Below are 16,556 nucleotides of genomic sequence, written 5' to 3' on the forward strand. Positions count from 1 at the left end.
TTCCTTACTCAAAAGAATGAGGGGATACCCTTAATAGTACCAAAAAAAAAAGACCAGAATCAATATTTCAAAAATGGTGTGGGAAAATATTTGAACACTCCAAATAAGATACATGTATGAAGAACATAGAATAATGTGTTTAGAGGTGGATAACATGTTTCATATTTTGAGATAGAGTCAACTATCATATGTATAAATTTGAATGTAGATGTCAACTAAGTGTCAAATTCACTATATAAATAATAGAGTTAATCCTCATTAGACAATGGGTGTCCTATAATTGAAAAATAGAACAAAAAAAGTAAGGTATTTAGTTAAATGAGTAACAAGGATACATTGAATGTAATGGTACAAATCATTACCTGTTATACATAAAATACAAAAAATAACTTTCACTTATGAGTTCACATTCTAATTTTCTGGTTTTCTTTAATTCTAAGTCAATCCCTTCTGATACAAGAAAAATAAAATGACCATTTTACAAAACCAAATTATAAGTTACAACTAGGCATGCAAATAAAGGAGTGTCTCAGCATCTAAGCTGCATAAACACTGCACTCTATACTTTCATCTCCATTTAATTCCACATCTATTGGAACCTGTATTTTATCCACAGCAAAGGATAATTTGTTGGGAGTTTCTTGCACCACTTCATTGCTCAATAATTCCTTTAGGCCATGCTTATCAGAACTCATAAAAGCACCCACAGCTCCAAGAAACCCTTCGTGCCGCAAAAACATTGCCTTCGCCTCACCTTTAGACCTGGAAAAAAGATATAACACCGAAAACATAATGTTGGAGACTGTAAATACTTTGGCGTTATAGCACCAAAAGCTTTAATGGCGATGGATTTTTGTCCGAGACAGCAGCAGTTTCATATGAGCGCGAATATTAGCAAGTTGTTGTCCCTTACAATGGTTAAATGAAGGAACTTCATTCTCACTTACCAGAAATTAACAGCAACAGATAATGTGTCCATTGTAAATGGATGCCTCCGAATAAAAAATCCGCCAAAAAATATCCTCTTCAGGCCGAATCGAAGGGCGTTTAAGTAAGAGATCTGGAAGGGAAAAAAGAGAGCATAAATCCATTTTATTACTGAAATATTAAATACATACTTCATGAACTTATTCACCATGGCATTGCAAGTTTGTATTACTAGAAGTCTAGAACATGTTCTGATACCAATGGACAATAGTGATATTGCTGAATTGTGCTATAATACAAAGACACCTAACTCTAATTCTAAACATTGTACTATACTATTAAAGTTTTATAATTTCTTTTTATCCAACCATTGTATTATAAATATATATCACTTAGACTTAGCATGTAAAATTTTGAACATAAACAAGGACAAGAAGAAGTATGTAATGAAATAGTTCATATTTTCTTATCATTGAGAAGTATATATCATTAATCTTATAATATATTAATAAAAGAAAGTCTTACCCTCACAAATCCACAATACACACAACTTACCTGTCCAATATTATTTGATATCAATCTTAGAAGAGATCGAGCGATATCTTCAGGTTTGTAATCTTCAAGCTCCTTATTTTCGGAAATTGCCCTTCCAAAACTAGAAGCTATTGCAGTTGATGAAAGACCAATCTGACATTAACAAAAGGTTCAGGTTCAGCGAATAATTATTATTCTCCATTTTAAACAACCGTGGTTTACAAAACATTTTCGAAGAATTATGACATGATATTGATTGTCTTCCATGAAAAAGGACATACAGTTTCACCAGTCATACCTTTGAATAGTCCATTCCACCATAAATATCTCCAACAAGCATATCAACCGCTCTGTTGTTCCCCCGATAACTTAACTCCAGCAACTCATCGAAACTGGAGTAGAAAGTACTTTAATGGTAATCACATGAGTTTATACAAAGATCAACACTGCGAAAACAAAATACCTCTTGCACTTGGTTAAAAGCTTTCCTAAACCCCAGAAAGTGCCGCCACCGATACTTGTTCCACTAACTCGCTCAAACTTTCCATCTCCCTCCACCTATATGAAAACAATAAAGGATTTTCTGAAGTGCGTAAAAAGACTAAATATTCGGGAATTGGAAGAACATTACAAGAAGTAACTAACTTGCATGATAACTACCTTGATCATGCCAACACCAGACCCGATATTCACAAGTAGATAGGGATACAAATCATTCTGGTCAATCTTCACAAATTGCTTTTGATCACCCATATAAGTAAATGCTTCCTGGTGCACCACCTATTGAAAGAAGAGCAGGACAAAGATGAGATTTTCGGTTTAAAATTCTCTCGAGGTGCATGAAAAAGATGATCGGCAAGTAATTCATGGCAAACTGTAAGAGCAAAGCCTCTCCACAAACCAAATAAATCCAAATTCTTGTAGTATTTCGTTATCAAGCACTGACAATGAAAAACGGATTAAAATGCTGTGTGTCTAAACTCAAAACAAGTCTATAAGGCTTTAAAATTACTACTTACTAAAGCTAATACCGAGTGTGTCCCAAAATAAAATAAAAAAAGCAAAGTTTTTTCAGACTTTAAAATCTCGATAGCACAAGTCTAAATTAGATTAACGGTAAATAAAGCTCAGCACCCTGACCATCATGCATGTACTACAAAAATTTCACATATACATACATCAATCCTTTCGGACTTCCGAGACTATTTGTTGAATGAATGAAGGAATTAATGAATGTGAATTATATAATCATTTAAATTTGATATTTAAAAATGATAGGATGTGTGCATTTTAGCAACAAAATAACAGAATAAGTATGTTGTACTAGGATCCCACCTCGAGAAGAAAATTTGCTCCAGCAACAAGACAATCCATTTCATCTTCCTTGTCAAGACTGATCCCAAGTCTTTCTTTGAAGAGATCTGCGAATTTGTATGAACCACCACCTGTGGCCTTCTCACCAACAGTTTATCATTCTTAAAATACGTAACATAAATCCAAGTGCCATAAAACTAAGTCGATATGATATTCTATGCAGTGTTGTCGATGGCGAATGGTGGCATTTTTACTTTTGAAATATCTCTCTAAGTTTGTACATCGGTGCGGATATATGTTTACTTTCTGGGATTACTAATATTCTTTTGATCTGAAATCAGCTTCTAGGAATGATGTTACATTGAGTCATTGACCGTGCCAAAAACAGAAGATCGGGAATATGATTTATTTTAAAAAATAACAAAGGCAAGCTTGAATTGGTTACTACTTACTAGTTTAGTTACAAAATTACAATCACCGATAGATTTTTCTCAAAACACCTATCTTCACAATCAAAGAAGGCAATAGGAGCAAATTCTTCATAGTTTACATGCTTAAACTTTTTAGTTTGATTACCTTAATTTCCGTCGTCTGACTTCCGGTATTTTCTTGCTGCTGATTACCTGAATTCATCATAGGTTGCAATTAATTGGAAGGAAGTAGCAGAGAAGTAAACATAAATTGCAGAATGACCTCACAAATGAATTGGACATCATGGAATGCATGATGGTAAATCTTGTAAAATCGATATTATTAAATATGTTCTAAGGGATTATCCATCAGTTTTAACTTTAAAATTCTTTGCAGTAGTTAGGCTTTGGGTTATACAAAGCTTATTCAACACCTAACCGATAAACAGTTATGACTTCTACGACCAGTCATATGTAGAGCAAAAGGAAAGTTTAAGAATGAGGAAGGAAGAAAATAATTTAGCAAAAATAAGAAAATTTATTAAGGACATTTCAGCATGCTTGCTGATCAACTCTCAGAAAAGAATCAAAATTATGAACCACGAATATGGTTTCAAGAGTCAGAATTTGGTTACAATGAGACAAACATCATGAAGCGTAGCAAAAACAAAGAAACACAATTCTTATTGTACCTCCAAGGTGAAGTTTCATGGTCTTTATGAACTGCAAACAATCATTTATCTTGCTTGTTTCGAACTTCTTAAAATTGAGCCTCCCGTTAAGAACAGGATAGTTCCTACTGCCTTTAGATTTACCCAAAGCCTTTTCACGAGATATCCCCTCCTCGCTATCAACAATATGATCATCATCTTTGGTGAAGTAAACTAGCTTGACAAGAGATCCTATTAACGAATAGACAGCATTATCATAGGCAAGAGACAGCTTATGTCGAAGCATAAGTTTTGTCCACAATTCACAAAAAGCTGGGCAGGATTCTGACAAATCTAAATATAGATCGACAGCCAACTAATAGTAATGATTTCAAATTATCAAAAAAGTTACGACATTCCAATCGCCGGTGACATCTACATTCTCAATGTACAAGTTATTACAAGAAAAATGATATAGCAACATCAAAAGATGATCCACATCTCAAAACATGGCTTCTAGTTAACCCACTTAAGAATTTAACATGCATAGCTAAATAGTGTGCTGAACTTCCAAGAAAAATACCAGCTGCTGAGAAACTCAAATAATCTTGTACTCGTTAAAATCCGAACAGACAGTTCGGATGCAGGATGCAAATACTATATACATTAACAGGTAAAAAAAGAATATTTGGCTACATAGCTTGATCAACGGCATTGGGCTCTATCAAAAACTGAATTTTCAATTAAATTTGCCTTTAGCGTAAGGGCTTTTCTAATACTTTATCATAATGTTTTCACAGTTCTTCTCTACCACTTTTAATCAGGCTATCTTCCACTTGATCTACTTTTCTCTGTAGAGCCTCTGTTGGTTTTCCTTTCACATGACAAAGCAATTCAAGTGATTTTTTATCATCTTCTCAATAGCATATTTACATGGTTCCTCAAGCCTACATGCAGCATACTAGGTTCGGCATACCGCGTATCGGGTTCTTCATAAAAGAAGTCTATAATAATAATAATAATGTAAAAAATGACGAACCACATAGAATCGGATATCGCCAACTAGAACCGGTATCGCGAATCATGTAACTATACTCAACAATGACCGGTCCAAGTCTCTAATTTTTCTAGATAAACTCATTCGTACCATTGTATTTTCTTTGTTCACTCATCCACGTGGAGGGTGAGCCTAATTGCAACGGTAAGATTGTTTATCCTGTAATCTGAAAATCATGGTTTAAATCCTGGAAACAACCTCTCAGCTCATAGGAGTAAGGTTGCGTACATTTACCTCTTCAAACTCCAATAGGTGGGAGACTTGTGCATTGGGCTACCATTCAAACACCCCATCAACCTAATCTGTACTACACTTAATTTTGATTCTTGTGGATACTTCATTGTCCAACTTTCCCCATAGAGCATCACCATCCAATCGAATTTTCTTTTGCGTTTGACGGGCAGTTTGAAATAACAAAATACACCTGAAGCATGTTTGCATTCCGTCCACCAAACTCGAGTTCTATCTATGTCTGACATCCTCATCAGAAGAAGAAATTTACAGAGAAGATACACATTGGCTTCTTCTAATTGCTCTTCAGGGAGAGGGATAATGTTTTGGAGCTTTTAGACAAACACATTCAATGCCTCATTTTATCTATGGGGTGAGATAAGCATGAACTATTTCTGTTCAATCATGCTTGTGGTTTTCTTCAAGGTTAGTGCTTATTTTTCAAATTCAAATTCCATGTATTAAGTTTCTGAAGCCTGAAAGTGATTGTTACTCATGTTGGACCTGAATTACTACTTCCATCTTTGAATTTGAACAGAAACCTGAATTGCAATAATTACAATACAATCTACAACAATAATCTCATAAGCATTTTTTTCCAACAACCCAAAATGAAAAACTTCCAATCAAGATTAAAACTTTACCATAAAAAAAACATACCCCACAAAATTATACAAAGCTAAAATGCTAAAATGAAATTAAAAACAACAAATCTGGAAACAAAAACAGAAAGAAGAAAAAAACAGAACTTTATAACAGAAGAAGCAAGAGAAAAATTGAAACTTACCCCCAATATCCAAAGCCAGATGATATACATTACTGGATTGATTCTGATCCGAAATTGCTTTGGTTTCAACCTTTCTAAGATCCATTTTTTTTCTTCTGATTCCACTATCTAATACTATTAGATGTATTTATTTAAACTATAATAATTATTGTTATAAATAAATAATAAAAGGGTATGATCCTGAACAATATGACTGATCCAAACTCGTTACATGACTAAGAATCTGATCTGTGAGAATTATTTAGACATTGAATTTTGGTATTGAAAGAAAGAATAAAAAGTGGTTGATGTTTGGGTGATGATAACCATAAATAATGTTGATTGCAGGTTATGTGAGGATAAATATAGTATAGGAGAAAATAAGAGGTGATGTTTTCAACTTTATAAATGTGCGGGCAAACCAAAGTTGAAAGTTGAAACTAATATATAAGATAAAAAGATGTATGTCGATTATATGATTTTTATGCATTGTTATTATATTATTTACTATTTATATTTAATCAATTATGTGATGGAGAATATAATGATTGTGTATAAATCTTTAGATTAATAATGTATAGACATTATAAATGTATAAATACCCAAATATAAAAAGATACACGTGCTACTCATGATATATCTTCCTCATCAAAATGAGCCGGCCACTAGTGATGGATTGGCTTTATGCAATAAGACCAAACCTGAAAGGCTCAAAACTAATCCATGATTCAGACCCGTTCATAATGGTCAACTAGGTTCGGGATCTAGCCAACTCGGTAATTATGAGACAGTATTTTAAGTTGTAATTGTGGTTATTATAATTGCGGTCATCGTGGCGGATGCTATGCGGATTGTAGCCGTTGGTGTAAATTATTATGAGTAAAAAAATATTTTTGATATCTATGTGGTCAAATGTGGCCCGATGCGGTTGTGTTACAGTCTAGTACGGCCCAAATGTGGTTACGTTCACATCTTTGTGATTCAATGTATATCACAATTGCAATTTGATGCAGTTGTGATAGTCACCACAACTACAATATTGTAGTCGCATCATGTGATTCAGTGAGCAATTTGAAACACTGCTTATGAGCAAAGACTCTCACAAGGTGATCTAGGAGTCGCCTTAGACCTATTAGATTGCATCGAAATAATCAGATGAAACCATGAAGTATATGAAGTATCTCCAATTTACTATTTACTCTATGTTAATCTCTCTCTAAGTGTAATATATAAATATTGACTTAAATATGTTCGTTTTCGAGTACTCACTCAAGGTAATCCAATAATGGATCTCAGCAAAACTAGCTTCAACCTCGTTCAGTCTACAATCAGGTCTGACATGTCATCTCATCAACCAAACTAAAAACAATATACTTCATTAGCCCATGACACTATTTAGAAGATTTTAATGATATTGTTTTTATAAAATGCTTTATATTTTCTATGAAACACTTTTTCCAATTTGCCCTTATTAAATGTTTTGACTATCTCTACTTTTTATGTGGTTATTAATTAAGACTATCAATTTATAAGCAATATTAAGTTGTTTATGAAGAGATGTTAAAACATTTTTAATACTTCAAGAAAGTAGCTAATTTTATTGTTATGTTTAATTTAGTTGGAAATGTATTTAATATGTAGCATAGGGAGTATATTCTGTGTAGAAATATATCCTATATAGAAATCAAAATCCAAACTCTACCTTGAAATTTTAAATTTGTATATTTTATTCATGGAAAATGAAAATTTCCAAATTGATTTTCTAAAGTTTCCAACTATAATAATGTATAGTGTTTCATTTTTCGGGAATTAAAATATAAAATTTAGAGATTAATTTGGACTTCAACAATATATAAAGTAGGTATTCATTCTACAACTAAATATATGTGTTGATCTAGTTGTGTAAAATTTCGTTAGATTCTCAGGATGACCAAAATGTCAATAATTTGATTCTTGAGAGCGACACGTGTTGGGAGGAACAATCACACATCCCAAAAATAATTATTTCCTTACCCAAAAAGAGGAAGAAATATCTTTGATAGTATCAAAAACAATCTAAAATTAAATATTTCATTGTCTTACAAATGCAAAATTTATTAAAAGTGTTATGGTTAGTAATTAGAAGGATTTTATGAAGAATTTGATAAGATGATATAAGTCTTTTATATAGAAAAAATATGGATTAAAATATGTGTGGGACATGCTTAACAATGAAAGGAATAACATATAACACCTTAATATAATGAGTAATTATGTTTAGAGTTTCCTTAAATATTCATAAAGCACTAAAAGGACAAATATATGAAAGATTAATGGACACAATAAATAATTTTTTTTGTTTCTCACATGTATTCTCGCACTTGAGACAATTTTGTCTGAGTAAGGAACATCCATAAATATGTGAGACTAACTCTCCCAGTATGTATGTTTTTCTATCCACAAAACTCGAACTCAAGATCTTGCTTAAGGTGAATCAATCATATACTACTTAAACTAACAACGTTCTTATTTAAGTATATGACAAGTGAATCACAAATAAGAAGTATCACACATAGATGAAGAAACAATGAATCACATATTCTTATTTGAACTAAAATAGATGATTTGTGAATCATGTGATAGATCACACACATAAAAAGAAACAAAGATTTATCATGACTTTCCCTTGATGTGAGAAGCTATTCCAAGTCTTCAATATCAACATTGAGATTGTCTCCACTTTGATCAAATAGATTACTAGAGTATTTTTTTAATCAGTTACTCCAAATTTCACTAATTATTCTTTAATTAGTCATTAATGACTACATTTCATATGAGGTTATTGGATATATTATTATCAAAATTTGTATTTTTTGGATCAAGGCTTTTGAGGTTTTGTTCGGTTCCTTAAAACTTTTAACTCCTTGTTCTTTCAAGTTCTTGCTTTTCTTTTTGTTTCATATCATTGTTGGATGCTTTTGATGTTATTATTTAATGATTTAATTCTAAATGTAATTTTTTGTTTCAGATAATATTGAAATCTTGGGGGGAAAGGAAAAAAAATTAAATCATAAAACATTTAAAGAAAAAATTCGTCCTATTTTTCAAAAGAAAATTAAATAAGTATAATTTTGAAAAGTAAATATCAAATAACTGCTATTTAGAAAACATTGATTTTTTCTTGCTTGGTGCTAGATTTCACTATACATCTCTCTTAGCCTAAAAACTTTAAAAATAAAAACACCAATTGAATTAGAACTTGTACAATAGATTTTTTTAAATGTAATCAAATTTTATTAATATTTTATAAGTTAAACTAATTGTTATTATCTAAAAAATGATTCACTTTCTTCGCATCCTACTTTAAGAATGTCCTTAATCTGGCGGATTTTAATCAAAATTTTAGGAGTGGTGATGATATTTAATTACAATTTATAATTAAAATTAATTGAATAATGAAAATATATACGAGGAGGTTAGAGATAAAATTTTAACTATTTCCTTTAAAATATAAATCAATATGTTGTCTGCAAGATAAAATAAGATGAACTACTTGATAATACAATATATGACTAACGACATATGATAGAATTTTTGTCAAACTTGATTAGCTAACGACACCAAAAATAAAATGTTAACATTGAGATTTTAAACTAATCTTCATTGCTCATTGAAACTCGTTGGATAGAAATTTTGGACAAAAAATATATATTATCAATATTAAATGACTTATAAGTATCCTTAGAATATATTATTAATACATACATAATATCTTTCATCAAGTGTAAAATCATTATAAACTCAAATGAAGTCGTATTGTTATAAATAACATCAACATCTAAATGTATAAGAGAACTTGATCAATCATGTATAATTTTTAAAAGAATCACACAAGTTGCACTATATTTATTTATCAAGCTACAAATTAAAGAAATATGTGAACTCTAAGTATGTCCAAAAAGACATCAGTCAGGTATAGGTAAAGGGAGTACATTCGCCTCAAAAAGTGTGTAATACACTATGTGTCACATCTCGTAATTTAAAAGTTTAATATTTAAGTATTTTTTAGGCCAAATCACACATGAAGCGACACACTTTGTGAGACAACAAATGTCTTCCCGTAAAAAAAAAGTATTCAAAAAATTTAAACAAATAATCCACGGTGCAACTGCCCCCTCCTGTCCATTCATAGCTCCGCCCATGTCCTTAATGGTGTTTTTAAATATTTTTTAGAATATTATTAACATTGTTTAATATATCCTTATGTATTCTTATCATTTAACATCGCATATTAACGATAACGTTGTTGTATTGACCTCTTCAATGATGCATATTAACAATAGTACTGTTGTATTGACATTTTCAACAGCGCATATTAACGATTGCGCTGTTGTTGTTTATCCAACTGTACACTACTCATTTTATGAACACGACCTCTTTCACAACGCATATTTAACGTAGCGCTATTGTATCAACATCTTCAACATCGCATATTAAGGATTGCACTGTTGTTGCGTATCCAAATGTTTACTACTTATTTTCATTAACACATCAACAACGCTACCGAAATGTAGCATTGTTGAATAGAATGTAATTGACAATGCTATTTGAATTATGTGTTGTTAAATAGAATCTAATTGATAGCGCAATCGTAAGTATGCGCTGTTAAACTGAACTCATTTTCAAAATTAACAGCGTATTCGTAATTATGCGCCGTTAAATGAACATTTTATATAATTGGAAAATATTTATACAACATGAATTTACGTAAATTAACATGAAGTTGTCATGAAGTAGATTATTACTATATAATTGTGTTTATTAATACGAAAGTCGATAAAATATTAAACATTACATTTTGTTAATTTGTTTTTGTATTTATTAAATATTGATAATTTGTTTATTGTGTTTATTAATAAGTAACAATGCAAAAGTATTAAAGAGAATAACCATCCAAATAATTAACAAAAAACAGAAATTAACATCCAAAATAATTGTTTTATTATTCATTCAGAGATGCAAAATACATTATAATGAACTAAATGATTTGATACATGCGAATATAATGAACTAAATGATTTGGTAGATGAAGAATACAATGAAAATGATTTCAATGAAGGAAGTAATATTTTCTTCGACTCCTCTATACAAAACTTCATTAATCTGAGACCGTTTTGAAAAATGAAAGAGTTGAATGAATTAAATAATTCATTGATTTGGGCCCTTTTTTCTTCTACACAAATCTTGTATAACAGTTCATTGATTTCCTTTTAAAATTTGGGTCCTTTTGCTATGAAGGAAATCAATGAACTTAAGGAATTATTGTAGATGACGAAGAAAAATAATTCATTGATCCCCTTTTTCCTTTTATTTCGGTTCAATTGAAAGAGATCAATGAACTAAATCTTCATCTCACACAAATCTTGTATAACAGCCACTTTCCTTCTAAAATCTGGGACTGTTTTGAAAATTGAAAGAGCTCAATGAACTAAACTCAATACTTTACAAATTAATCTTGTCCACAATTGCAAATGAAATCAATTGAAGATGAAGAAAAATAAATCATTGATCTATTTTCCTTTTATTTCCTTTCAATTGCAAATAAAAGAGATCAATCAACTAAATCTTCATCTCATGCAAATCCTGTATTATAGTCACCTTCCTTATGAAATCTGGGTCCTTTTGCAAAATCAAAAGTTGTTACAGACCTCCTTGACATGATTCTAAAACAGAAACACAATTTTTTCTTCGACTCCTCTATACAAATTTGGGTGTTTTTTCTATTTTTCACTCTTTGCAGTTTTGCTCTTTTTTTTACTACTTTGTGTTTTCTTCCTCCTATCTTTATGAACATACTCTTAAAGAAACACATATTCTTAGGCTCTTAGCTTACTGATGAAATAGAACATTGAGTGAACCACAATATTTATAGATGGATAACCATTAATATTTCAACCAACAAAGAGACGTATAATCACTCAACCATTAATATTTCAACAACCAAGAAACACATAACCACTCAACCATTAATATTTCAACAAACAAAGAGACGCATAACTACTTTACCATTAATTTCTCGGACGCTTAAAAAGTCGTAAAACATCAACAACGCATAATTAAGCAATCACAGTTACTATGTCATCTTCAACAGTGTTTCCTTAAATATGCGTTGCTGCATATATTCACATCAACAACGTTTTCTATTAAATGCGCTGTTAAAAATAAATCATTCAATTCAGTGCTAACATTACTGATATTCAACAGTGCATTGTCAAGAATGCGTTGTTGAAGTTACACAAATTGACAACGCTTGCTTTATTATGCGTTGTTGATGTTCTTCCGCCTCATTTTCAATAGTGTCGTTCAAAATTGCATTGTTGAATGACCGATGTTTATTACGATATCTGGCGTAGTATCATGACTCGATCATATGCATGTTCTAAGATAAACAATAGATGTTCACCATTGAAGTGAAGGTTCTGAAGTTGTTTAGAAGTCTAAAAATTTATAAATTAAGCAAAATGCTCATTTAACATCAGAAAACCAAAACCTTCAATACGATTGACATTCTTTTTCTAAGAAAGGTTGCAAAGAGTCATTTTTTCAATCCTATGTTTATTGGAGAACAAAGCCACCATGGAAACAAGACTGCAACAATAACAGTTAATCGATTAACTGTATAATTAATCGATTAACTGGATAAGTGTTAATCGATTAACACAATAGTTAATTGATTAACTGGTTAGAAAATCAAGTGAAGCATTGGTTGAACAATTCTTGTAATTGGCACATTTTACACATTTTACACATGTTGAAATTGTTTTACAACATGTGTTTATTAGCTCGTTAGAGAGTTAGTTAGGTTAGTTACATTGCTTGCTTTACAAGGCATTGTATATAAATAACACTCTCTCGTATCATTTCAATTCAATGAGAAAAATTCACAATATTCATTTTATGCTTCCGCATTATTTTGGCAATATGGTATCAGAGTCCTCATTCAGAAGGTTTTGGTTACCACTGCGCATTCTCTAAAATTATTATCTTTCTCTCCCAAGATTCAAGAGAGAATTCAATGGAAGAAGATCAAGAATTGGTGGTGATTCTTCCAAACTAGCCATGACAACAAGTTTTTCTAGAAAGGAACAAGAGTCTCATGAACGAGCTAGAAATCTCTGAGAAGACCTGGCTGTTGAAGAACACCATGGACAAGAACTAGATAGAATCTTGAATGAAGCTCTTCCATATCCCATGACCCATAATGTTCCGAAGTCTAGTCCATCAAGAAAAGCTAGCATTGAAAGAAGGAGGATGTCAAAACGTCTTGTAGAAGATTTCAAGGCTTATTTTGATGAGTGTGTATCACTATCAACATTTGATAGTTCTGACTTTTCATGCATCCCAAGAGGACCCTTCACTCAAATCAGTTGGCCAACCTATTCCATCCAATGGCTATGTATGTTCATCCGAGATTCAAGAATGTTCAAAGGTATTAGTGCCATGTAAGATTGTGATCATGCTTTAAGATTTTTTATAACCCATTTTCAAGACTCTATTTGCAAAGGGAAGATTAAAATGTTGTAAAAAAAGGCTATGAAATTCATACCAAGAAAATGAATGACATGATCAGGAGCAACCAAGGAAGCTTCAACAATGTAAAACCATGGGAATATGGTCAATATTTCTGACCATGAAAAATAATCAAGTGGTTGAGAAAATTCAATCACATCAGGATCGAAATTCTGATCCATCCCATTGTTATCAAATCAAATTATCAAGTTGGAGTCATTAACATTTACTCTCCAGCTTGAGGGAGGCTATTGGAGAACAAAGCCACCATGGAAACAAGACAGTAACAATAACATTTAATCGATTAACTGTATAATTAATCAATTAACTGGGTAAGTGTTAATCGATTAACACAACAATTAATCGATTAACTGGTTAGAAAATCAAGTGAAGCATTGGTTGAACAATTCTTATAATTGGCACATTTTACACATTTAACACATGTTGAAATTGTTTTACAACATGTGTTTATTAGCTTGTTAGAGAGTTAGTTAGGTTAGTTGCATTGCTTGCTTTACAAGGCATTGTATATAAATAACACTCTCTTCTATCATTTCAATTCAATGAGAAAAATTTACAATATTCATTTTATACTTCCGCATTATTTTTGCAATAAGGTTTTCGCATAGTTGTTACAATCCTCGTGGTCTCCTATTTATTCTAATTTAACTATGATTGTATGATTATCTTTAAAGATTTTGAATATTTATCTTTTATTCTCGTATTTATCATCTTTTCAGCCGAAATATCTGTAATGATTTTTGTTTAAAATTACCTTCATCTTTTATATTTATCATCTTTTCATATGGTATATCTAGAATGATATAAAATTGATATCTTAGGATTTGATGATTATTTAACTCAAGACATTTATGTAAACTTTTATAAAAAATGTTAATAATCCTTATTATCTAAAATAATTTTCATTCTTAAGGTAACTTCAGCTACCACCACCCATATGCAATGTTCTGACCAATATTATTCATTCTTTATCTAAATGTATTAGTAATTGATGGGAAATTAAATAGAGTGTATTATTTATTACGAGGCAAAATTCTATTAGATTAGTATACAATCTTATAAAACATTCGGTATAAAGGAATTGGGTTTCATCATAACAACCTATAATTATGACTATAATTATCTAATTTATATCGGTCAACTAAAAAGTTGGAAATTGATTATTATTGTCTAAATTTGTGGAACAATACTATGACAATGGGTAAATGGCGAGTGAACAGTGAATGAATTATCTCATTTCTTGTATTTGTGAACTTGTTTTTTTTATTATATATTATTTATATTCAATCGTATTAGTTGGAACTTGGAAGATGGTTTAATCCTTTTGATTACGATATTGCATGTCTATATTGTATGACACTATATGCATTCATTTAAGTGAAATAAAACTTGTTTTGAGTTGTCTGACATTATAGAAAGGATTATAATATAAGAAATATCGACTTGTAACGATACTATTATATTTGTGGAATTTAGTAACGATAAGGTGATGGGGTAATAATTTATTTTTATTCTCAAAATTACACTAGTAGTGGTATAAGATACTACTATATCCATAGGACCAAAATATCAAGGATTCGATTCCGCGCAATAATACTTATTGAGAGAAACATCCACGCACCCAAAAGAAATTAGTTTCTTACCCGTAAAGTGAAGAAATAGTCTTACTACTACCCAAAAAATTACACTAGTACATGCATAAGAAAACTCAATACAATCTCCCTATAAAGACGTGTCAAGCAAAGTGTTAATTATTTAGCAAACTAAATCATAGCAATGATGTGATATACTACATGATGAGATAAACTAGAATAAGTCACATGAGAATCCATCTAAAATATCATATTGTTAAAATTTCTCTAATTTTTTCAATCTAAGCCCCAAAGTAAACCTCATAATTCAGTTCTAACACTTGTTGAAGACCAATTCACAATAATAACAATAAATGAAGGAGCCAAAACAATGTTTAAACAATCCATCACAAGTAGCTTGATTACTTTTAAAAATATATCTTTTTTATATAAAAGAAAGGTTTTGGCTCACATATCTAATTTCTTTACATAGAGACCAATATCTTATTTATGTAAATCAAATATAAACAATAAAGTTTAAAATAAGAACAATCCAACTCAACACTCTTCTTCAAACATATTCCTTCTTTCTAAAGTAAAAAAAAAAGGAATAAAGGAGATAATTAGGTACCTAGGGTCATCTCATGCATGCATTTACCTGATAAGATTGTTTTTGCCATTAGTGCTGTATATTTTGACATAAATCATCTTTCTATTTCTTCAATATCTCAATTATTTTATTCAATAATATCTTAGCCTTTGATCTACACATAACCTATCTAGCAAGTAAAAAATTAGGAGATGTTGTTTGTACTACTTACCTTCCTCATGAAATATTAATGTAGATATAATATTTTGTGTTATATAATGGACAAAATCCATTTTGAATAAGAAAGAAAAAGATAAAAAAAAAAAAGAGAGTATGAATCTCTTATTTATTTTAAAAAAAAAGAAGGTTTTCCAGTTGTTATATAATTTTAGTTAATATATACTTATTTTTAGAACTTAAAATAGAACAATGACATTAACTTTTTCTCAATGAAAGAGAGATATTTTTTAATGGAGATGATGGAATAAAAGGTAAAATAGTTTCTAATTTTATTTTTCCTTCAGGAACATCCATTTATAAAAATTCATTCCTTTATTCCCTTTTCTACTTACCTCAAACCCTAACATAGCATAAATTAATATTTCTCTAATATTGATATATGCGACATTAATTGATCCATTCTGTTTCTACATATTTCAACATTTATCCATACTCATATTTCTATCCAATAAAAAAATACATTTTCCATATTAAATAATTAAATGTGAACACCCCAACAAACAATTTCTACACTGAGGCCTTGAGGGTAAGTGTTGTGTGCAAAAAAAGCCTTAATATCTCACTTTTTTTCTCTCCCTTCAAAGCAATTAAAAGAGCCAATACTTAAAGAAAGAATATATCTTTAGTCTCTCTTTATTAAAGTAAAATTCCCATCTTTTTTCCTCATTTTAGATTATAAAATTCAACTTATATGGAGC

The 16,556-nt window shown here is 30.6% G+C and overlaps 1 protein-coding gene across 2 annotated transcripts; it reads right to left on the reverse strand.

Annotated features, from left to right (window-relative positions):
• On the reverse strand, nucleotides 289-6,268 carry LOC109331867 (pantothenate kinase 1). Of its 2 annotated transcripts, XR_002105854.1 has the most exons (11): nucleotides 5,911-6,268; nucleotides 3,878-4,087; nucleotides 3,352-3,398; nucleotides 2,797-2,913; nucleotides 2,122-2,241; nucleotides 1,925-2,019; nucleotides 1,760-1,853; nucleotides 1,483-1,614; nucleotides 948-1,060; nucleotides 474-762; nucleotides 289-438 (listed from the first exon to the last, which is right to left on the reverse strand). XR_002105854.1 is itself a non-coding variant. In XM_019566632.1 (10 exons), the coding sequence occupies exons 1-10, from the start codon at nucleotides 5,993-5,995 to the stop codon at nucleotides 537-539; spliced, it is 1,239 nt and encodes a 412-aa protein (XP_019422177.1). In that variant the 5' UTR covers nucleotides 5,996-6,268; the 3' UTR covers nucleotides 289-536. The 2 variants fall into 2 exon arrangements, 1 of the variants encoding a protein (XP_019422177.1); XM_019566632.1 differs by having other exon boundaries at nucleotides 289-762.

The sequence above is a fragment of the Lupinus angustifolius genome, chromosome LG17 (assembly GCF_001865875.1).
Source record: "Lupinus angustifolius cultivar Tanjil chromosome LG17, LupAngTanjil_v1.0, whole genome shotgun sequence".
In the NCBI taxonomy this organism is placed as follows: Eukaryota; Viridiplantae; Streptophyta; class Magnoliopsida; order Fabales; family Fabaceae; genus Lupinus; species Lupinus angustifolius.